This window comes from Phlebotomus papatasi, chromosome 1, assembly GCF_024763615.1.
Source record: "Phlebotomus papatasi isolate M1 chromosome 1, Ppap_2.1, whole genome shotgun sequence".
Taxonomy (NCBI): domain Eukaryota; kingdom Metazoa; phylum Arthropoda; class Insecta; order Diptera; family Psychodidae; genus Phlebotomus; species Phlebotomus papatasi.
Window position 1 is genome coordinate 73,796,892 of NC_077222.1, and position 25,224 is coordinate 73,822,115.

At 31.6% G+C, this 25,224-nt stretch overlaps 1 protein-coding gene across 7 annotated transcripts in view; it reads left to right on the plus strand.

Annotated features, from left to right (window-relative positions):
- Positions 1-356: 356 nt before the first annotated feature.
- Positions 357-25,224, plus strand: part of LOC129801626 (uncharacterized) — a 31,615-nt gene continuing 6,747 nt past the window's right edge. For 5 of the 7 annotated variants that reach the window (XM_055846878.1, XM_055846868.1, XM_055846896.1 and 2 more), the window contains exons 1-3: positions 363-638; positions 21,408-22,101; positions 23,799-24,108. In XM_055846878.1, coding sequence (XP_055702853.1) covers positions 21,935-22,101; positions 23,799-24,108 — 477 coding nt within the window. In that variant the 5' untranslated portion in view covers positions 363-638; positions 21,408-21,934. Of the gene's footprint in view, positions 639-13,744; positions 14,061-21,407; positions 22,102-23,798; positions 24,109-25,224 lie in introns of those variants that run through there. The other 2 variants (XM_055846849.1, XM_055846857.1) reach the window with 2 other exon arrangements.

Below are 25,224 nucleotides of genomic sequence, written 5' to 3' on the forward strand. Positions count from 1 at the left end.
TCTTTTTTGAAATCTAAGAGAATATGTGTTTTAAAATACAATTTCGATATGATATTTTTTCAAGAATTTCGTATCTATTTTTTCTCAAATTTCGTGTTTTAAGAATTCATAGCAGTTAAGCCCTATTGATAAACCTTAAATCTGAGGCTCGTATTACACTAAAATCTTTAGATTTATGATCGTAATAAGAGAGAAAGAACTCTCTTTGGTATACCTACTCATGCGCATAGGTACATGCCAGAAAAAAGAGCTTATAAGTGTATGTAGATTTTGACATTCCGTGTTTGTGTAGAAGGTGGAAAAAATCTCACGAAAGCCCCAACATAGCGAAGTCAGATCGCACTCTTTCCCAGTTGAATAACAACATTGTAGCGCGATGTGCCTCAAATTGTGGTGCTACCGTCAGTTTTCTTACTGAAACATTATCAAGTGGAAGTGATCATTGCACTCTTTATTGTACTATCAATTGTGTGTGACTGTAAATTTATGGTGAAAATGTGCAAGAAATGGTCTATATGAAGGAAACAAGAAAGTGGATTGTATTTGATCTTGGACCATAGTATTAACCGTATTAACGAAGGAATTAATAAGTTCTCTCGTTTCCTGATACGCTGTAACAATTTTGACCAGTCAACTCGGTATGTTTTGCATTTACACAGATAAATACTAATTTTTTTTTCACTTTCCGCATAAATTAAATGAAACAGCAAAAAATATCAAATCAGTCCAATGAGACAAACATGCATCTATGATCGTGTCACCAAATATATGTGTTTCAGCATTTTTTTGAGAGAGATTTTGAGTTGTGAAAGCAACTTCTTAGTAAAAAAAAGCATAATCAAAAAGATATATGTGACACATAATAAATCGAGTGATAGTAAAAGGAGTAAAGTATTTATGAAGAATTAACATAAGACGAATCAAACATCTTACGAAAAACATACCCACGCATCAAACTAGACAAAATTTCTTGCATAAACAATGACCAAGTGTAAGTAGTATCTTGTCATTTCATCAAAAGAAAAAAAAATATTCAAAATTCAACTATTTTACATTTTTAGAGTGTGAATAAAAAATTGCATTCCTTTACCTGTGATCTCATTACTAATTGTTAATTTAAAAAAAAATCTAAGTATTCATCTTCAGAAATGATTACTACAAAATTGTAATTGGAGCACTTAAGGCCATAATTTAAAGCTTCGTTCCAATTAACACTATGTACTGGTTCACCAATAATACTCCTATTCAAAGAGTCTGAAAAGTACTTCACCGTTGGCAATTAAAAGTGTACAATGTACTGTATATGATTTTAAAAGGAAAATTTTTTTCGAGGAAGCATATACCCAATACTGCGGAACTGACAATATCTACAAAAATGCAAAATTTAGTCATTCATTGGGTCGATGTGCAAATTTCTTATACCAAAAACGCACGAAACGACGATGACATGCGCAAAAAAAGCAATAAGGAAGAATTTTAGCTGCATTCTCTCGGACAAGTTATGAGATTGCTATACATAAACCATCCATGATTAGCAAGATTATTGCCTAAAGCGTTGGAGATACTCAATGGCAATTGCAATGATTATGCAGTTTAGTGGGAAGTTCAAGTTGTTAACAGATGATTTTTAAATTTAGCTGAGACGTCTATCGTTAAATAGCAATTACTTACCTTGCCCATAAATATAGGTCAGAGACGATACTCTTTTAATCACTTCCAGAATGCCAGTCTCCGTTAGCTGACACTCTTTAGCTGTGTTGCTTTTTCAAGTATACTCCTCCCAAAAACACGTCAACGGTCAAATCAATGATTTCTTGGCGACAAACGAGTCATTAATTAGAATTAGCAGTAGAGTATTTTAGAGTCACAAGCTGTGTTCCAATTTTTTTTTCACACAAAATTGCTTTCGCTTTATCATTTATACCTACACTGTAAGAAATAGTATGCGATGAAACATACTTGAGGATAATAAAAGTCCATTAAATAAATATATTTACTTCCATATGTATTCAGTATTTACTATTGGGAATATTTGAAATCCTTAATTAACGATTAAATTTTTATTAATTGAAGAATTTACCTACATTTTTTGAATACTATAATTTCCTAATTATTGATGAATGTTCTATTAAAATATCAATACAAATTTACGCACGGTTTTTATAGGTTACATTTTAAACTTGGTTGATATTTACAATCTATACTTTTAAACAATTCCATCTGTAACGCCCTTTTTGAAAATGCTCACAATAAATAAAAAGAAGGAAATATCTAATATATCAAAATGCACATTAAAATAGTAATAGAGAAACTAACGAAACACTACACTAAAATAGTAACGTGATCTACAAAAAATGATTCCTGTATATAAATTTTTGACGTATTTTTCCGTTTTGAATGATTTTAAACTGAAATAAAGGATATTAAAGCATCTCATGCTTTGCAAAATTCTCAATACCGATTAGAATCGGTTCAGACCTATAGAATCGGTTTTCAAGACTTTTCCAACAAGTCTAAAGATAATAGCATTCGGTTAAGAAATACGCTCCCTAGAACACTTTTAATATTTACCCTTCAAAAAAAGTATTATTAGGAACGATTCGACGCAATTTTCATTTATGAACGAAATAACCACCAAGGAAATCTCTAAAATATATCCGTAAAGGATAAAAAGAAACTAACACATAACGTTTTCAAACAATCCTAAAAACATGGCTTTGATGGGGAAGAAGGGTAGGAAAACAATTAATGTCATATTAATAATGCAGAGGTCGATATCCCCAGAAAGTCTGACAGTCGCTGTCTCTAACCGTTTGACCTGTAATGATGAAAACATACGGACGGACAACCGGACAGACGTCATTTCCCAGAAATCTCAGAAAGAGATCATTTCTCAGAATGAAAATATTACCCGAAATAATAAATAAAGTTCTTAATTTGAAAGGTTAAGTTATATAGCTTCAGTGTTAGAGTAACATAATCTCTTCGTTTCACTACGCATTGTCGTAACTTTTTCACTACCTACATCGGCAATTCTTGTAACATTATGTAACACAGACTAGGGTAAAGTGGTACAAGTTGGACAGTGGTACAAGTTGGACAATGGTACAAGTTGGACAATGGTACAATTTAGATAGAGCTTTTTGTCTTGATAAATTTAGTACTTCATTTTTATTTGTATATTTTTAATGCTTTAGGTTTATAATTTGGTTCCTTGTGCTTAAAAACAAATTTTGTATTGTATTTATCAAGAAAAAAACCATGTCCAACTTGTACCGGCGAATTGTCCAACTCGTAACACTAATTCTAAATTATATCACTATACTCTATACAAGTAAATTGCCAACTTAGGTGACGAATAAGTTACGACAACTGCCGACCCAAACCTTGACCCAAACAACTATGTTTTCCCTAAATACAATTATGTAAAGCCAAATAATCAGAATATGGAATACAATCATCGGTACCTATATTTTAAAAAGAATATGTATTTAAGGTAATTATTATAAAAATCATTTATTTTTTTCTTATTTATTGAGATATTGTCTTTCTTAAAAATAAATCAATTATCTTTTAAAAGAACAATAAATAATAATATGAAATAAGAGCAGAAAGTTCTTCTAAATTATTTCATGTTAGAGCAAAACCTACTCATTTCTAAAAGTGTAAGCTTTTTGTTAATGTTTCAATGTAAGCACAATGAAAAAAAATATCCAGCTAACTGCTCTTAATACTTATCACTTAATGAGATCTAAACGAGGTGCATTAGGCTGATCGAAGAAGCGCAAAAATTCGTATTGAGAGCACTCTCTTGTAAACTGCCACTTTGCATATTATTAAATTAAATTTCTTGCTCGTGTCTGCTATTGAAGTTCCTCAATATATGCCCCAAAATATACTATGGTCCGAGCAAAATTATTACACGTTTAACTCCCGCTATGCAAATTATGTCTTACTGTAAAGTGAATTAAGATGAAACAAAAAGGAAATGTTTATGCATTTTATGTTTTGTGATAAAAAAGGTTTAAGTATAATAAAACATGAGTGAAAGATGAAAAAAAAAATTCATGGTCTACATCTTGTGTACTGAGTACAAAATCTAATATGTTCTTCTGCGGCGGCAAATAACTATCCAAGACTATCCACATGAAAAAAGGTGTATTTTGACAAATACATTTCACTCTTGGTTCTGCTACTTGCACCCATAAATTTTGGCACAAATTCACAATGTGATTTTGAACTTGAATGCAAAGCGTGAAATTGCGCGACGTGATGAGAAATTGAAGATTTCAGTTAAGTGCATATTACTTACAAGGGGATTATTATTTCGACAAAAATGTACACTACATCTTAATATTGTCACACCAAGTGAGCTATCATGAGAATCCACGTGGCCAAAAGATATTTCTTGCATACCATATTTTTTTGAATGGCTAAATAAGGCACAGAATTTGCAATGAAATACATACATAAAGCGAATGCTATCTTTTTTTTGCTTTATATAGTTCGAAATGCTTTCCAAATCTGTGCTATTAAGCTTTCATATATGCAAATATTTTCTTTGACACACGAAACACACAAATATTTTGGAACGTGTTTAAAATGATATGTTAATTGTAAGCATCTATGCAGAAAAAACTTGAAATTGGCATAAAAGTAATTTAGAGTAATTACTTTACTTATGAAGATGAGATATATTCAATCTTAAATATTTTTAAATGTTAATAATTTTACAATTTTCATTGTTTACAGTTAGAAAGCGAGCAATACTCTTCTTAATTTTTTGCGCTGTCTAAATCCTAATTTAAACCTTGCCGTGTAGAAGAAAATTTTCAATAAAATTAATAGAATAATTAAAATCTGTTTGATTGAATGAAAATCATATTGATCTAATCAGAGTATAGGTTTCAAAGGGTTTGCCGGGTAATATCTCGAATCGTTTATAGTCCGATGGCTATCTCCTAACTTTTTTTTTGTGCATTAATCTTCCGATCTAATGAATTTCAATTTCAATTTAATTGAATCAGTTTTTATAATATCTACTGCACACATTTAACTAATCACTGATACACATTAAATGCCAAAATAATCTTCAAATTAGTTTTGAATTTTCCTGGTTAATGCCTTCTACACACTAAAGAAATCTATGTCCATATTGAAGCAAATTAACTCCGCTTATGTAGGAAAAACTCTTCAACATGGACATAAATTTCTCTGGTATATAGAGACCATAAGGTGTTAAGATTTTGATATAAATAACGAATAAGTTATAAGAATTTTTCGTATGAAAAAAAGGATCTTGATAAGTGTTTTTGGGATAAAATCAAACTATTTTAGAAGAAAAATAATGCTTGTACAACATTCCAGAGAAGAACTATGCCTTCTCGCAAGCGCAATTTGGACTTATTTATTTTTCTTAAACAGGGATGGGTTTATCAGTCCCATGCTCCATGGTAAACAAGTGTAGTAGTAGTTCACTAAATGCAATTCAATCACTTCGAAACAATTCGAAAAATTAGAATCTTCAGGAGAAAAACATACATCTGTAGTAAAATTAGTCTTCATCGCTTATAAAAGATTAACAGATACTGTTCCTTATTAGATTTGCAAGCTCAAGATAATGTTTGTGCATTCTGAAGAATGTTGAGTTTCTATTAATTACAAAAATTTCAAATTTTTACTGACTGTTTAGAAATTTTGATTTTTTTAAATTTGAATATAATGAAACCTATATAAATACATAATATTCCGAAGGATTTGTAGACTATATTTAATAAGCTTTGTTTTATTGTGCTCCGGAGCCAAAATCATGCAATTGTAATCACCACGTCACTTTTACTCCTTTCATTACTAAATATCAAATTATAATTTGAGAGTCTATTGAGCCTTTGGCACCCACGTAAGAGAATTTAACAATAGCTTGTTCACACGTACCATGGCGGTGTGGCAGGTTTAACAGCAAAATTAATACCTTGATGATGTAAAACAAAACACGATGACTCTTCAGCCTGAGTAAAATCATGTTCCAGTTCACCATTCAATCATATTCGAGCAACTCATAAATTGAGGAGGGATTCTTGACAGTGCACGATAAAAAATATGTGCGAGGAATGTGGCAAAGTGCATTGTTCCTTGAGAATATGTGTGTATCGGTCGAAGAAAAAAATTTCCTCATAGGCGTTGAATGGCCTTAGAGATAAGAAAATTATGAAGGTGATGTATAAAAAAACGTATAAGAAATGCGTACACATTGCGTAGGAGGTAAAATGTGGTACATTTTGCGTTCCGTGAAAATTTCCCTGAAGAAATGGTGGAAATGCGTTAATTGCAGACTGCAGAGAAATGGCATTATTGAAGTAAAATATTTCCGTGTAGCTGTGCTATTTCATCTACAATACATAAGTATTTAAGTATAAGAGAATTGAGAGATCTGCTGTGGCGAGAAAAAAAATGCTGGAGCAAAGAGTGATTTGATCATTACAAAATCCATTTCATGTTACACGATCTCAAAGAGCTGATTTATATTTCAATAAATGTATCTCGCAAATGAAGAAAATCACACAAAATACGCTACCCTGTTTTGAAATTGCCTGATTTCTTTCCCTGTTGAATATTTCACAGAAATTTTCTTCATGGTCAAGAGGATTTCTCGTTTTGGTCATTTCAGCAAACCGTCCAGGAAAAAAGGTTTAATTAGAAATATATCACAAATCACAACTGAGGTTTGCAATTAAACAAAAATTACAGTGGAAATTGCTGAAACCACAAATAAGAAAATGCTAATGCCACATTAAGTGGTAATAAAATGAAAGTCGATTATAGACATTTTTATTTTACTTCTTGACTCACAACAACACACAAATTGGATTAAAATGTTAGTCAATGAAAATTGTATACATCCAATGGAAAACTTTTACTTCATGTTAGAGGTGTTAGAGACCCCCGACATGAAAAATCATTTTGGTTGGATGAACGCTCTTTTGAATATGTTCAACCTTCAAATTAGCATCTCAATTGCAATTAGTTTAAAATGTGAAATGTTATTTATTAGAAAATGTTTACTGTTACTTTTATACACCTCAGACATGCCCAAGAAATTACCTATGATCGCTTTTGTACTTCCTTCCGTTGATTTCAGTGCTAAATCGGTTAATTCATTCAGAGCTTTAATTACTTATTGGAACATCATTTTCAACGCCCATACTTTGCTTCATTTGCATCTAGCAAAAAGATTTTTTACTATACGTGTGTTATAATGCTGATGTTGGGATATTTAAAGAAAATTAAAGGCATTATAGTAGGTCGAAGAAATCGTAGGTTAACAATTTGAGACCAGAAAGATTCTGTTTTTTTTTGTATACACTTGTCAGAACTTAAGTAAGAGTTATGCAAAATAATCAGTCGATTTCGAGTTTTATGAAATTAGCATTTTTAAAAATCCAGGAAATATTATATATTTTATTATTAGAGAATTTTAGAATTTTCAAATTTCGAGAAATTTTCATTTGCATCAAACTGTATAATACCAAAAGGTAAGAGACATTAAATTTTCGTTATCGGTGACCCCTCATTAACCCATTTTCGTTTTACCATTACGTTCCTTCAAAATTATTTTCAAATTTATTTCAAAATATAATATAATAATAATAATAATAAAGCTGGCACAAAAATTCCATGAAGAAACTAGGCTTTCCCGCAAGGGGATTTCTAGACACACATTATTATTTTTTCTTATACGGGATGCGTAGGGGACAAAGTCACCCGCACTTAGGGTAAGAAGTAAAATTAAAGAAAATTAAATTTAGTAAAAAAAATTAGTCACCAAAAAATAAATAGGATAAGTAAAAAATTGATAATATGACTACATAATTGCAAATAGGTAATAATACAAATTAATAATCGTTCATTAATGTTTCCTTGCCAATTCGTCACTAGTGGGAGCAGTTATAAGTTGGTTTCTATACTTTTTTAATGAATTCAGTCTTGATCAAAATTCCTAAAATTAGTCTGCAAGTATGTAGGTACGCTTGATGAGTATTATGTTTTATCTTGAAAAACCTGTTAAAATAATAAATTAGGGCACTTACGTACCTCTATTAACAAAATATCTATTTCGTTAGTCTACAAAGGCTACAAAGTAAGTTCGACAATTAAAACAATAATGGTTTTAAAGAATCGTTTTTATACACAGCAGTCAGAATTAAAATTAAAAGAACACCTTCAGGGCATATTGACTTATGGGGAGGAAGTTATTGAAAATCCGAAGTCTCCAATTGTTTAGTCTATAAAGTCAATAAACAACAAACAAAAGAAATTAGCTAAAAGCTGTTTAGCAGTTAAAGGGTTAATTTGTTCAAGTAATGCCTTTAATATACGGAGGAGACAAACTAAATAATTAAGTTAGACCAATGCGTTGAATATTTTTTATAGTTGGCATGACCTGTAGGATTGTTTATTAACATTGTAAGAATTTATGCAGTAATATATTCAATCAATTAACGGAACAAAGCTTATCTATAAGTCTTTTCTTTATACCACATTTAATATCATAAAAAAGAACTAGCTTACAGCTAATTCTAAACAGATATATATGTCAGTTTACTCTGCCATCATTTTATAAACTGTTGATTGAACAATAAATCTAAGGTTAAGCTATATTATCTCTTAACCTCTTATTAATAGCATTTCACCTAAAAATCCTCGAAAATACCACAAAAGCCCAAGAAAAGGCAATAAGCTATAAATAATATTTAATTTACCATTCAGATAATGAACAATATCTTAAACACTCATGCACTTAACACCTCAATTTGCATTATTCAAATCATTGACCCTTGGTTTTCAACATCTGTAAGTGCTTTCTGTGCTTATGGTTTCTTGAATAAAAGTTCCGTTTTAGCACAATTGAATAGCAATAGAATCAAACTCGAACATCTTTTGTGTAGTTCCTATAGTTATTTCACAGTGGAATGTATGCTCTCTGTTAGATAAAACTCCTGAAATGAGCTCAAAAGTTTCACGAGAATAATTTAAGCAGAGGAAATCATTCTTCAATTGCCTTTTTCTCCACCATGTACCTCTTCAATATCTCAATTAAAAATCTCTTTCAATTTCTGTTCCAAATACTATTTCAAATAAAGTGGATCATCTTTTTTATGTTTAGTTAGGCTCACTAACGTCTTTCACTTTGACAACGAAAGACTGCGGCAAGAGAGGTAAAAGCTGTACGCAATTCCTTTCATCATTATTGTAACATCCCAAGAAGGTAAATTTAGTAGTTAAGCATCGTTATTTATTTATGATGACATTGTTATGAGCAAAGCATATAAATTCTCTGTCGCGTGCCAACAAATTGTCCCATTGTGAATTATGCAAACACATCACTTAACTATTTGAATTACAGGAGCATTTACTATTCATATTTTAAAATGTAACAACCGCTTAATTCATTTTGCAGTCCCTTTTCCTATGATAATTCTTTATTCTGGTAACTCTTTGTTGAATTTTTAAATATAAAACAACCCGTTATCATTTGCATAATTCTTGTTCTTATCCTTTCAAACACCAAAAGACTCTTTCTCTTTTGACTTATAATTGACATGCAATTGGGTGAGAATCCCACTTTAATAGATGAATTCATATTATTAAAAGTTCTTTAAAGTGTGTATTATAGAATCTAGATAGCTGTTTGTGATATAAAACATCATAGAATATTGGAGTAGATATTGGGATTTTATGCAAAAATCTCTAATGGTTCTCTATTGACCTCACCTAACCACAGTTTTCCATCTGCATTGCTATCGCATATTGCGTAACGGAATACCAATCTTCGCGTGAGATTAATGGTTTGACTTGTTTTGGTCTTAAATTTCTGATCGCAGAACTGTAGGTGATTTTAGATGTTTTTGACTTTCTAACCCCACAAATGTCCTACATTTTTTCTTTCAAGATTTCATCCAAGTCGTTATGTTTTGGCAATTCTTTAATAGAGAACATTAACAATTCACAGAGTAAACTTTCTGTGAAAAGCCAGCAAAAATATACCCACGTAGCAAAATAAAGGAAAAATAGTTATAACTTTTATGAGAATTATAAAATTTATTATTTGCAGAATGGGACCGCAAAGAGATCGTATATAAATAGAAATCAGACTTTGTCTTAAATCGATTACGTAGTATATCATTTCAGGTTCAAGAACAATAAAATAAACAGATTTTTATGCTAAAATTATTTAGAAAATGCATTTAGGGGAGAACGGGACAGAATTAGGGATAGAATTAAATAAAGAATATTGAGTAAACTACTATTTATTCAGAGCAATTAACTTTCTTCCTAATCACTGAAATATTTTCTAGTTATGTTTTTTTTACAAATTATACGCAAAGAAAAAAATCTTTGCTGGTTAACCTTCCCGGTCTCCCCTATAATGAAGAATGATCTCTACGTAGAAATAACTTAATATTTCACAAGACACTTAGGGTGGATAAGTTCCATGATATCGTTGTTAAAAATAAAAAAACACCAACCGCCCTCAACACCAAGATTCCTCGTTTTATCATTCATTTCTAATAAGAGTTTTCAAGGGCAAAGGTTAAAAGGCCTCACAAAGCGTATTTCTTAACGAATTGGTGTAATATTTAGGATCGTTGGAAAGGTCTTGGAGTTTCTGACAAGACTGAACCGGTACCAAATGGTTATGTACCTTTTATGAAGAAGTGATACCTAATTTATAACTGAAATTCAATTGTATTACTTCAATGGAAGTTCGCAGCCGTTAGTAGATACAGCTGTCATATCTACTGTATTACAATAATTGTATTAAGAATGATTATTTTCCAAAACTTATCACAAGATTGTTATTTAGTTTATGATCCAAAGGATATACCTAATACGCTTATCGTCGATATATTTACACACTTTTCTAATGGTTTTTATTAGTAAATATTAGGTGAGATTCTTAACAATCTCACCTACTATAATCCTAACAAAATTTCATGTCGTCCGATCGACCTCAAATTTGGCCAAAATGTGTTTCAGCACTTCCTGATCACGAATATATATGTGGCTAATTTACGTTCCCGGCCGGCCGGCCGGCCGGCCGGCCGCTCTTTGGAGCTTAATAGCTCCTAAACTAAAAAAGATATCGACTTGCGGTTTTCGGCAAAGGTTATATATCGGGTGAAAATTGCAACTTGGTGCATAGACCCCCCACCCCCCACCCCTCCTTCCGCCATTTTGAAGACCCCCCTTTTTTTGTTTTCTCAATAGCTCCGCCCCTATGGCATCGAGCGGGCTCAAATTTTAGTATGTTATAGCTGGGCCTTAGAGCTTTCCATCAATACCAAACTTAAGGTCTTCCGACCCCCGTGACCCGAGCTATAAGAGTCCAAAAAAAATTTCTTAAAATGGCCATAACTCCGGTTCTAACTGTCAGAATTTAAAAAGTGAGGGCTTTTTGGAAAGCTCTCGTGAAATGCCACTTCTCCTTCTAACATCGCAAGTTCATAAAACCACCGCTAGGGGCGCTTTTTTTAAAAAGAAAATTTTTAAATCTTAAAAGTTAAATAACTCAAAAATTCCATTGTGCATCGGGCTGAAAATTTAGTATGTTGTAGCCGTTGATTATACCTATCAAACAAAAAAAACCTTAAGTCGATCTAAAACCCCTGACCCGAGCTATAAGGGGTCAAAGTTCGAACATTGACCGGCCTCTATCTCCGGTTCTAATTAACATAGCGACATAAATTTTACCTTTTTGGTTTCGTATCGATGAGCACTTTCAGATGGAAGTTCAAAAAGTCACCACAGGTGGCGCTGTGATAGCGTCAAAATTCATCGAAATTCAAAGTCACTTTTCTCAAAAACGGCATTGTGCAAGTTAATGAAATTTTAGTATGTTGTAGTCCAGTCTAGGACGTTTCCAAAATGGTGCAAATGCGCGCTGTGGTTTCAATAGAACCGGAGATATGAGGGGTCAAAGTTCACGAAATTCAAAAAATCATATCTCCGGTTCTATGTGACCGATTTTGATGAATGAGGGCTTAAACGAAAGATCTCACCAAATGCTACAACTTTCTAGAATGTTTGAACTTCGTGGGACCAACACCAGGGGCGCCACAGTCGAAAAACCAATTTCAATATCACATAACCTCAATTATCTCGACTGTCGCTGAACCGATTTTGATGATTACTTCGACATAATTGTAGAGGACATTTGTCTCTACATTTCGTCCATACATCATTTTCCGCTCAGACTACGCTATCACTCCGATTTTGCCGTTTAAGTGTGAAAAAATTGATTTTTCCCATAATAACGCTTTTAAATCACTCAGATGCCAATTTGACTGCCTCTACTCGACCAAGACACTTAAAATAGGGTTTTAAATGGAAAGTCCCACAAAATACAACAATTCTTTGATATAGTTGAAGTTCAACAAATGACTACTTGGGGCACTCTGGATGAAAAAACAAGTTAAGAAACAAAAAACCTCGCTTATCTTGGCTTCTGAGTAATCGATGGGATCATGTTCTATAGGAAAATTATAGAGTACATTCTGGTCTACATTTCACTGATATATCACTTTTCTGCCAGTTCATCCAAATCCTTGATATTTTGATTTAAATACAAAATTTGTATAATTTCACGAATTTGATTCAAGATAACTGAATGGCGACTCACAATTTCAGCTCTAAATCGAATTTGCATGCACTCCGAGTTAGCTAACGTTAAGAATCTCACCTACATAAGCCGGTTAGGATTATCTGTCCCTTTTTTTAGATTACGATTTTTCACTTTTTTGCAATTAAAAATGACACCCTCAGCTCAATTTATTGTCAATATCGAAATTTCTATATTTCCATATGTTATCAAATTTTAGAGTTAGCAATAAAATTCTAAGAGTATTATTATGAAAATCAAGAAGTAAAAAAATTGTGTAAATATAAGAATTTTTTATGTTAATATTTCAAATACGTTCTCGATTTACGATTAATGACCAGCGAACAAAAACTTTTCTTTCTAAACATCTATTCAAAATTTCCCATGAGAATAAGCGAGATGATTGTATCTAGATCTCACTCACTCTTATTGAAATATCAAAAACATGTTTACTAAACAAAAGTCATTGTTCGTTGGGCATAATGCCCAACGCACAATAACTTTTGTTTGTAAACATGTTTTCAAAATTATATGTGAGAGTGAAAGAGATGACTAGATTTAGATCTCACTCACTGTCATTGAAATGTCAAAAACATGTTTACAAAACAAAGGTTATTGTGCGTTGGGCATAATAAGTAGGAAAATTTATGCTTTCATGTATTTATTCCGTAGCCATAGCACGAACATTCTGTAACGAATAACGTAAAATTTATTTAGTAGAATTATCAAAGTTCGAAATTATTTAAATATTTTTAAGATAATCAATATTTCTTGAGGTTAGTTTCGTACATAGAACTCTTAAAAGCAATAATGCCATCAGCTGTACCACACGACTCCTCACCTATTTTTGCAATACTATTGATTGGTCCTTTGATGTACCATCATCGTCACTCTAACTAACTGTTGATTCAGAATGATCTTGCGCATTATTGATTATTTCCAGTGTGTGAGTCTCACTCTCATGTTTCTGGAAGAGTGCTGAGCATAATTCTTAAACCAATGCCCGTTGGATAACCAGCGAGAGCAGCTCTTGGGTTGCCAATTCAGTCGCCGTTTGCTCTCAAATCGTGACGGTTGCCTGGGTGCGAAAGATGTAACAAGGTTTTTCTCTCCCCAATGAAGAATTAAAATACAATTTTTGTGTAGTTTACTCACCACCGGCACGCGATGTACCACAAAACCACCATGTGCAATTACATATTAAGCATTAGAATTCAATTCACTACGTGAATATTTATGTGTAAGAATATCGTGAACAGACGAATGCTTTCAGTGAAATTGTTCTTGCATCATATCTTTTGCCAATCATTAGATTCTAATGTGGAAAAAAGATTCGAAGAAAATTCCGCAACGAAGCTTATTTACTGCACCAACATAAGATATTTATGGATAATCAAAAAAGGTAAAACAGAAAAGAATAGAAATACCTTCAGTTACGTGATTAATATTATCTTGGTATATTTCTTAGAAATTTTACTAAAAAAAATAGATATGATTTTAAAAATTGATTTTCGTATCACGTTTGAAGTGAACGTGAAAAGACTCTACAAGTGTCATGGGTAAAAAAGTGAGTGATCATTGTAATTGCAGACATCACAGTGAAGCATATAGTAACATCGGTATGAGCGTAAAATGAGCAGAAAAGAAAGTTCTCATAATGTAATAATTAAACGAAAATCTCGTCATAGTCGAACAATTTACAAGAGAAGATTAGATGAAATGAGATTCGACTCTATGCATTTTAATTCGCGTATCAATTTTCTTTGTTATCTTTTAGGGTAATAATTTAATGCTGTTTTTGGTTCTGGCAGTTGTCCGTTTGATCAAATGAATTCTCATGTGTGATTCATTAGAAAATTCGCAAGCATAAAAAACACTGACTTTGTAACGCAAAGTATCTTTTTATTGTCGATTAAATGTATTTTACTGATTCATATATAAAGCAACCTCCAGTTTTAGCCGCAAGAAGTGTTGAGATACTTTATTGGATATCAACGGTATAAAATGAGGGTATAATTTATTGCTATCTCGCAGCGACAAACTAAACTCGATAGCACGTGGAAAAAGTCTTAAGGAATGCTTGGCCTAAGAAGAAAATATAGGTAATGAAATAGAAGAATAAGAGATGAAAATGGTTCACTGTTATAGGAGACGCGTACCGTTCCAAGAAAGCCAGTTTTCCTTGAAGATGTTCGATTAGCGGACCAAACTGATATCCAAAGCAGGTTTTAATCCATCCTAAGGTTTTGCCAATTAACTGCACAAAATAAATAGCAAAAAGAAACATGCAGGAAGACAATTGTCCTCATTACCTCTACATCTGAAATGCATCATGAGAAATGAGTCTTGTCTCTTAAGATACACTCATTCAGTGGACAGATAAATCTTCCACCTTCTAGGCATTTCTTGTATGCATTTAGAGCTCAATTTCCTCAGCATATTTTCATACTTAATATAGATGTGCGTTTCTTCGTCAATTGCAATCGGAATTTTACATTCAAAATTTACTAACATTTAATGTTTTGTAGGGTGGAATCACCACTTCTTGCCAGTAGTGCCCCACTTTTTGCCACTTATATTGAAATCGCGATTTGTGAAATAAATGAGCCGCAAAGTTCTTTGTATTTTTACTGCTTCTAGAGTCGAAAAATAATAGTTATTCGCTTTGGATTTACGATTTTGAGCATTTCTTAGAGTAATATTTTAAGCAAGTGCATCGAACCCAATATTTCTTACCAAATATACTAAGTGTCATCAAAGTTTCAGCAAGCAAAAAATAGCTTTTATGATAAATAATTTGTCTATTGAATATTTAATTACACTTGTGGAATACATAAAATTTGTAGTTAGTTAATTAATATTTCATTTTATATTATTTTTATGTAAAAATGAGGCATGGCGAAAAGTGGTATTATTCTGGAATTGATCTTACCACCTGTCGCCATCTCTTTTCAATAGGCGACGCTAAGTTCACTTCGTAGATTCTCAGTTGTCTAATCTTTATTGTTTACTTTCTGAAATAGGGGAATGTAGGCATGGTTCGCACACAGTGAACCTTCAAACGATGCGAATTTTCTCATTGTTTGTAAAGAGTTAGTTTATCATTTCTCATCTCTTTTCAAAAGGTTATTAATTATCTTTCTTATGGCGAAGAAATGACGAACTATAGTTCTTATCAAACAAAGAGAAAACTTGAATCGTTCGAAGGTTCACTGTATTCGAACCATGCCTACTTTCCCCTAGACCTATAAATTGATTTTTCATATAAAAGTGAAGAAAATCATTTAAAGTGAGTAATAATAAGTTGATCATGAAGAAAAAAACGCTGAATGTATTCTTTTTATAACATTGCCTAAAATAATCGAGTTTGAAGCTTTTCAACTGGGTGCGTGTGGCGAGAAGTGGTTACAAAACTGGCGAAAACTGGTGAAAAGTGGCAACGAATTGGTTATTTTTGCATTGTTAATAAAAATCAGTTTTTTAAGTAGTCCAGCGTTAAATTGTATAACTATTGTTCTCACGTGAGTCAATACATCTAAGTAATTTTGTATCAAATTTGAATTATCTTGTAATAAGAATTCAAAAGTTATAATAAAATTAATTAATCTTTTTCCTAAACATGGCGATAAATGGTTACTCCTCCCTATAGCTCTAAAAATTATTGAATTATTCATATTGTTGCTAAAATATCGGGTGGAAATCTTAACGTAATTTTTTCGCAAGAGATTTCCCTTCACTACACATTGTGAATTTCAGAAACTTATATGGAAGTAAAAGTAAAAGTGTTAGAATTTTTATCGAACCTCTATAAGTAAAATAAAAGTATTTTGGCGAAAAAATATTTGGATAATTTTTTTTCGTATTATATAAATTAATTTGAAGTGATAATTAAAATTTATAGGATATATATCCATTATTCTTGAATTAAGAGAAAAACATGTATATTAGAAAATAAATTGTCGATACAATTTGACAAAATTACTCTAACAATTTATTTTCATATTTGAACACTGATATTTTTCAATATCTATAGTTTATTTAAAATTACTTTTATTTAGAATATGCGTGTGCTACTTTGTACTAAATTTTCTTTCCAGAAAATCTTGATTTCACATTTTGAACATTTGTAGTAGTTTCCAATTCTGATAAGAATTTTAATAGGTTTTCTCTATGAATTTTCAATCGTCTACTCTTATAAATATTCGTGATATGAAAGACATGAAAGATAAAAAAATGAAGCATTAGAAAAAAAACATTTCCTTTTGGATCTGATTACCTTCGATGAGTTAACACATTTAACGGATATAAACCGATAGACTTTTAGAATAATTTATGTTACAGAACGTTGATTGTGGCATATAGATTTGTGTGACAGTCTTTAGATTAGCTATCTTTTTGACTTTGTGCAATAAGAAACACATAACTCACCATCGAACTGATTACTGCAAAAGCAAGAAAATATTCAAAAAATGCATTAAAATGGTCTCTTTAACTCCAAAATCTAGGTAAAATGTTTTGGCAAATTTTATTATGATTTAAAAAGTTAAATGTTTCAACTTCGTAAAATTCATATTATACAAACATCAAAATTTTGCAGATTTTCACGACAAATACAGTATTTATTTATGCTAAAAAGGACGGTAAAGATGAAATTGACTAGAGCGATGCTCTGCACATTACAGTATTTTTATTGTTCAACATCACAAATCTCCGTTGAACTGCCACTGTCTAATGAACCAAAAGTTTCACTCTACAAACCATAGAAAATCGCACAAATAGCTGCTCTTTTTGTGATATTTTAAATGAGCCTGAGGAAAGTATTTGTCTTGCTGTGCCATTGGAAAAAAGTGAAATTTTTCGGACAAACGATGATACATTATCAAATGGGTGTGATGAAAAAAAAAATTATTAAAAAAAAATCCAATAAGAAAAACGAAGACTTTCCATTGATTAAAAGCCACTTAATTTTTAGTTGAGACACATGTTTCCATTTTTATTTTGTAAAATAAAATAAATGATTAATTTATAATATTAGAATTTTCGATGTAAAATTCTGAACTTTAACCAAAAATTATGTACTAACAATTTTGTTTTGAAGAATAAATTATAAAATTGATTAAACAAAATTTCAATAGGCCTAAAAATGACAGTTTATTTTCTTATTGTGTATGTGAATAATTTAATTCTCATGATTATTTACACATTATTATGAGGCGAGAAGACAGATATTGATTGTTATGTTCTGATTTCACACGGAACACATATACTCAGTGTTTACCCTCTTCAGACTCGATGAAATAATAGTTTTCCATTCATAAATCCATTGATATTTGCTCACAATATTCAACATCTTCTTTTTTCTGTCTTTTTTCCCTTTATGCACATTTTCCTCGGCCTCAGGCTAAATATTAAATACTTCTGTAGAGTTTTTTTTTCCTTTACGCGGTTTTTCTTCAGCAATTGAGTGGCATTTGTGGTGTTTTAAAATTATGAGGATTTAATTAAAATAATTGCAGCCTTCCGAAAGTTTTCTTTTCTTCAGCAATTTCCCTACTGACATAATAAACAGTAATTAAATGAAGAGAGGTATCACAAAAACGAATAAAATGTTCCAAAGTTAATGCGTGTTAGTGCATTGTTATTCTAATTTACACTACTATAAAATTTGTGAAATTCTTAGTAGGTATAGTTAATTTTTTTTAAATTGTTTTGAAAAAAATCCAGGAGTTTACGACAATTTTATGATGAAAATTTACTTTCATGTCATTTTATTACCCGAAAATTATTATTATAATTGACGAGTGATAAAATAATGAATAATCAGTACCAACAATGTGGAAATCATAATGATTAAATCTTTCCTGCTCATCATAATACTTAAAGTGAATACTGTATACTTAAAAAAATAAATACTTAATACTTAATACTTTAAGACTAAATGTTTAGCACATTTTTTTAGTGCCACTATACTGGGATAAATACAAAGATCTTACACATGAATACTGATTCATCATTGCTTAACAAATTCAGTGATAAATTTTTTATCACAATACTTACTAGATTTGTAATTAATGTTCTGTAGAAATTATTAGCCGTACTCACTATGGCGTTGTTATCTCGTAATCTCCGTAATCTGTTATCTTGTTATAATTTTTCATTTATAAAATACATTACGAGAACATAACGAGATAACGAGATAACGATATTACAAGATAACAGCGCCATAGTGAGTACGGCTATTATAAAAACTTGAAAAATACCACCTTTTTACTCAAAGGCAGTGTTATATTGAGCTCAACTATATAGAATATTTTCAATGAAAAATCATTTTGAATTAAGTAAATCTTTTATGGTTTTCATAAGATCCTAATGAAATTTCTGATGTACAAATTCATACAATTATTGCATTATTAATTGCCATCGTGAAATCAATCACTCATAGACGATTAGCAAACTGCCTTGTAATTTATCATAAGTAAGAAAATCCCATTTTACCCTATGACGAGAGATGATAGTAATGAGTTGGTAATATTAGAGAATGCTTGTTAATGCAGAAAATTGTGCTACTTAAAAGCCTCACCTTTTCATCGGTGTCCGGTTCCTTGACATGCAAAGATATCCACCCATGATATAAATATTATACTAAGCTTCTTCACATGAGATGGTCAAGATATCATCAAGTACCTCAATGGCATTATTAGAAGAACACTCAAACGGTCGTACAATTGAAACTGCAGTTTAGCCAATTTCTCATCACTTTTGCTCTGCATCTTAATCTCATTGCTATTCTATTGAATTATTCACTATATAATGAGAATTTCACGCTTCTGATAAATTTCATCAGTAAATTACTTAAACTTTTTTGCAATGGAATATATTATTTTAAAATTTTATGGTGAAACGTGTTCAGTGAATTATTATTATTCCACAGTTTGCGTTATTTTCCTGACAATTGGCAAATTTAACTCTTTCACCTATTGTATGATCAATGATCTCTCAAGTAATCTGTTTATTTTATTGCTGAAGCACATCTTGAAACTCATAAGATTGTGGGAAAATTATATGAGTGTTACTATTTCGGAATTGAAGAAGACTGACGCTCAATTTCATCTAGGTACGTGATCATATGAAATAAATTTCTTTAACGGTTTTGATTAAATGAAGTTTTTTTTTTAAGCAAATGTAATTGCTAAATAATTTGTTTCATCTACCGCAAGTTGGATTGTTTCACTTCAGTATTTCATGAAAGCAGGCGATCGATTAGCAATATAGAGAACACTTTTTGGTTTATCGACAATCTGTTTTATTTCAAGATCTTGTGCATTTTCCACAATTTTTCATCTGGTGAAAGTTTAAAATCTATACTATTCACCTCGATAATCAACATTAGAGCAAAAATCTATCTAATACTTGGCCCCAGAAAAACCAATGTAATTTGAGTAGTCAAATGCCTGAATACAGGTCAATACACCATTTTTCTGATAATACAAAAATAATATTTCTTTTCAATTGACTTTATCTTATTATTCTGGTTGAATTGAAGGACATTTAAAGCAAATACTTTTCGTATCAGTGTTCTTAGAATTAATAATATAATTTCATCTTTAATATTAAATTTTTAAATTGGAATATTAAATATTTTTAATTAGGATATTGCAATTTATTTCCAGTGAATGAGATTGCTAATAATCATTATTTCACATTACTCAATTATTTTTACAAACCCTATAAGTTTCCGGTAAAAATTGTTACATGATTAGTTCATCAAAGACAACAATACTCAAACTGTTCAATTGCTTTAAATAATTGGGCTAGCGTTTGAAAATTGAATTTTCACAGAATAAGTAACCTTCTCATGAATTATTTATAAAATTTTATAAAAATATACTCATTAAGAAAGAAATATCTGATTCATGATTTCTTATACACAAAAGCAGAAAATGTTACGACACTTTCTGATGGAAATGCCGAATCGGATACTGAGCATTGATAAAATGTACAATATATTGCTCAAAATAATGCAAGACTAAGAAATTTATTATTCTGAAAAGATGTAAAAATGCTATAGTTACCACAGCGAGTGATGCAAAAGATGAATTGGAATTATTTGTTCACTTGCATTTCAAAAGATATCGAAGATTTCAGATTCTAAACTAAATTTGTGTTACAAAGCTTTTCTTTCGGAATGTTACAAAATATTGAACATCGTTTCTAATTTAGAGATTGTCATAACCTCCCTCCTTGACAAAATTGATTAGTTTGATATGGAAGTGGCAAGAATTATGTTTTCCCACCACTAGCAAGAGGCTTCCGCGATATTTCTCTATATCCATCTACCTAGTAACCTGAAGAAGTAACTAATGTTTATGTATTGACAGACAATTTCATTTTTCTCAGTACGCAATTTCACCTGTGAAATATGCATGAAATTCAATGGTGATCAAAATGTAATTGGAATGGAATTACTATGAAGAGGAAAATTCAAAAAAGCCTCTTTTTTTTTGTTGGTAAATTTGGGACAATTTGGGGGCACGTGGGGGGCAAATCAGTATAGTATCACATTAACAGATTTCCGATTAATTGAGGAGTTAGAAATCTACCGAGATTTGTAACTGTATGAAACATTAAAAAAAAATCAAATTATTATTGATTATGAAAACGCTTTCTTTGGATTGATTACAACGGCCGTTGTTGCCGGAAGATTAAAACAAATTAACCTTCTAATCAACATGCGTTCTTTTCCTTGCAGATTCTTTGACCAGGTGCCACGGTAGAGCGCGGAAAATGGGTCAGGAGCCAGAAAGCTGGAGTTTCTATAATTTGTTAGAAACATAAGACAAATTGCAACATGTGATTTGGTCTCTGTGAGAAGAAAATAGTGCCTTTTTGAATTCTGGAAAAGTGCGCAAACCGTTATTAATCACCCAGCAAAGAATGAACGGTGTTGAGAACATTGAGGTATATTGAATGACCGAGGTGTTAATTCCACGTGAATTGAATTTGCTTCAGCGATCATATAAATTGAAAGTGTTAAAGCTTAATTTGAGTCAATTGAAGTGAAAGACCGCGTTACATCTTTTTTTTTTTTACTAAAATACAATTTCAAGTGCAATATTATTCAGTGATTGACCTTGTGTTCATTTTATGCATTACCTTTTGGATATTTCTGTGCAAAAGATATAACTATAGCGAAAATGTCCCCTGAGCAATTTTTTAAGTGATCGTAAAAGAACTTGAAGTGATCGGGTGAGAAGCGATTGTCAGAAGTGAAACAGGATGGTCACATGCAAAGTGGATTCAATTTCCAAGATGAGTCGTGCAAGAAGAGGATCGTGTTCATCATCTGGATTTCGACTGCTTGGTGAACATTGTGACACAATGTCGAGCATTAGCAGAAATTCCATTTACAAGCAGAAAATCGATCTAATGTTTGACGATTCAAAGTAAGTTTTTTCGATCATAATCAAAAGTTTAGCAAAAATTATGAAATTTATTTACCCAAGTTACATATTTTGAATTTATTATGACCAATATATTATATATATTCGGGCACTCAATGGATCAAATGGTAGAGCACTCGCTCTATGATGTACGTGTCCCGGGTTCGAATCCCCTTTACATCATTGTACATCTAAAAAATGCAGGAATTCGAATTAAGTGACATATGGAAACACCAGTGTTTTCAAATTTACTGAATTGTACACATTAGGGCAATTTCAAAATATATTTTATAAGTTCATTAATTAAAATACGATATTATCTTAATGTCGTTAATATCAGAATCCATGTATAGTTTCAACTGATTTCTCAATTTTTGTGGGAAGTTTTTCAAAGTTAATGAATCCATATTGGATTCATTTGAAAAGCCTTATAATTTTGAACAGATTTTTTAACCGGTTTGTAACTGATAATCGAAAATTCAATTCTAATATTATTATGATGATACTGAATTGATTATTTCCTAATTTATGAAACCGGTTTAAATCGGTAACACATTAGATCATACTCAAATAAAATAAGGATTAAAACTACGCTTAGTATTCTTTTTAATTCGATCGATAACTGACTTTATGTAAAATTGTAAAGAATCTGAGAGAAAACCTTCTTGGTCTCTGACCAACGTTCAGTGCAGTGCTCCCGCAGATAAATCCCAAAATTCCTTATGCACAATTATTAGGAGTAGTGGTGGCAGTAGAGACGTTTTTCGGAGACAATATCACAATTTGACTACAGAGGAAGGCGCAGTGCAGCGCCGAAAGCTTTCGCAAAGAATTTTATGATTCTTATATCCCTGAAAAGAGAAACGCGCACCGGGAAGGAGGATTTTCCCTGATTTTTTACATTTCTTTTTAATTATTCAATATTTTAAAAATGGATTTTTATCTTTTAAATGTCTCTAAAAATTTAATTAAGATTTTAATACTAATTTCTACAACAATAATCGATTTTAGCAACGGAGTAAGGTGTTAAATGCCCCCAAAGAATATAAATTTTTGTTATAGTTATGTTTATCAGGAAAGATGTCCTTGACTAGCTTTAAATGTTAATCTTGATCACCACATATAGAAATAAATATAATATTTATGTCACTAACGCGAATTGTTATAAGTCCCACACATTTTCTTCTCTTTGGCTAAAGATGGAGAGGAGCAAAGTAGAGCTAATGTGAAATAAAGAGAAAAAAAACATTATATTTGCCCCACAAAGTTGCTGGTAACAAACTAGCCAAACCTGCCCACCGACTTGCAAGTTGCAGAGCAATATGTGCCTCCACAGTAAGATCGAGGAAAACTATGAGAGAAGATGACCAAGGGAAAACAGTTACGATCGGTCGACTGACGGTGAATGAAGAAGATCAGTTCAGTGGGATACATTGAGGCGATCGTGATGTATATTTCCTCCGTTAGTGCGAGATATTCACAAAACAAGACTATTAAAAAAATATTTGTGAAGTTTCTGTGGTGAATCTTACTTAGAAATGACATATTCAAATATTTTCGATAGTAAATCAATTTTTAAATTTTTTGGGTCAAAAGCAAAAAAACAGGCGCGGTGTGTATTAATAAAACACTTCTTTGGCTTGGCATTGTGAATCAGTGAATTGAAAAAGTGTGAATAATAAAATGCAATTGTTTTGCAGATCGATCATAAGTCATCGGTTTGATGATCGTGCTTCGGTGAGAGATCGCAAAGGATCAGTTCATGGATCATCCTTTCGCGGATCTGTTCGTAGTTCCGGGAGAAATCGCGATCATCGTGAGAGCAAGAGGATCAGTAACAGTGTACAGGCTCAGATTGAGCGGATGTTCACCGATGTGGCTAAAGATGCCTCGTCCTGCCACTTCGCCGTTAGATGTTTGGGTGCCCTGCCTCTGCCAAATAAAGTCACCAGTCTCCAGGGTCTCCAGCAACCCCTGAGACAGCTTTACCTTAGCGGAGCAGGACATGGAGTAAGTATTTATAGATCTTCCTGATTGCCCATAGTAAGAAAATTACTAGGTCATCCATCCACGATTATCTCGAGAAATTTCTCGGTGAGTTCTTCAATGGTCGCTCCACAGCGCATTGATATATGAAATCCAATTCTTGAATTTATTTCTTTGACCCAGTTACTGATCTTGAACTTAGCCAGCAGCTTTTGCCACAAACGCACACGCGCGCAATATCAGTGCTCTTGTCTCGATCGTCGCATAATTAAACGCTATCGCCTTTCATCGCAACTATGATGAAAAAAGTGTTATAAAGAAATTACATACACTATAGCATATTCTTCAATGCGAATTAGAAATCTAATCATTGTATGACCAGGAAAAAGTATGATCACTTTGCAGCTCAATTGTAATACGGTTGCAATGGAATCAATCGGAAAATTTAGGTGATCCTATCACAGTGGATCGTTATGCGAAAAGTTGTACTTTTTTGTGAAACCAGTGACAATGTTTCTTGTAAATTTAATTTCACTTCTTTTCTTAGTGTATACGTGCATTCAATTAATTTTGCATTAAGGAATAATATAATTTGCTGCCCTTATTAAAATGTAATTATTCATGGTCTTTATGTCTGCCGATGTCTCTATAAGAAAGTGAACTTTAAATTTTAAATAACTGGAAATTTCAGATGAAAAACGATTTCTGTGCAGATTTTCATGCTCTGAGTAATATGAAGAAAAACAATTCTGCTATTCATTAAAAGAGAGGGCGAGCAAATACTCTTAGGAAGATAATTTTAATGAGAGTTTTTAGGGCACTTAGGAACATGTTGTCGACATAATTTTGTCTTATTTTCTAAATTAAGGAAGCTATTCTACTTAAGTTCTCGTAATTGTCTGCTGTAAGATAGATTTGTAATTTTCTTTAGACAAGCTTCTGTATGAAAAGCTATAAAAAAGATTCTTGACATAATTCTTGCTTTTGCAAGATCTGTTTATATAGTATCCGCTACAAAGAACATCAAATTGTAATTTCATAATATTTCTGTTAAAAAAGATAATTAATTCTCATTATAAATAATGTTATACATTACGTTTAGAATATATAAGAATTATACTCGTGATCCTAGAACTTTTA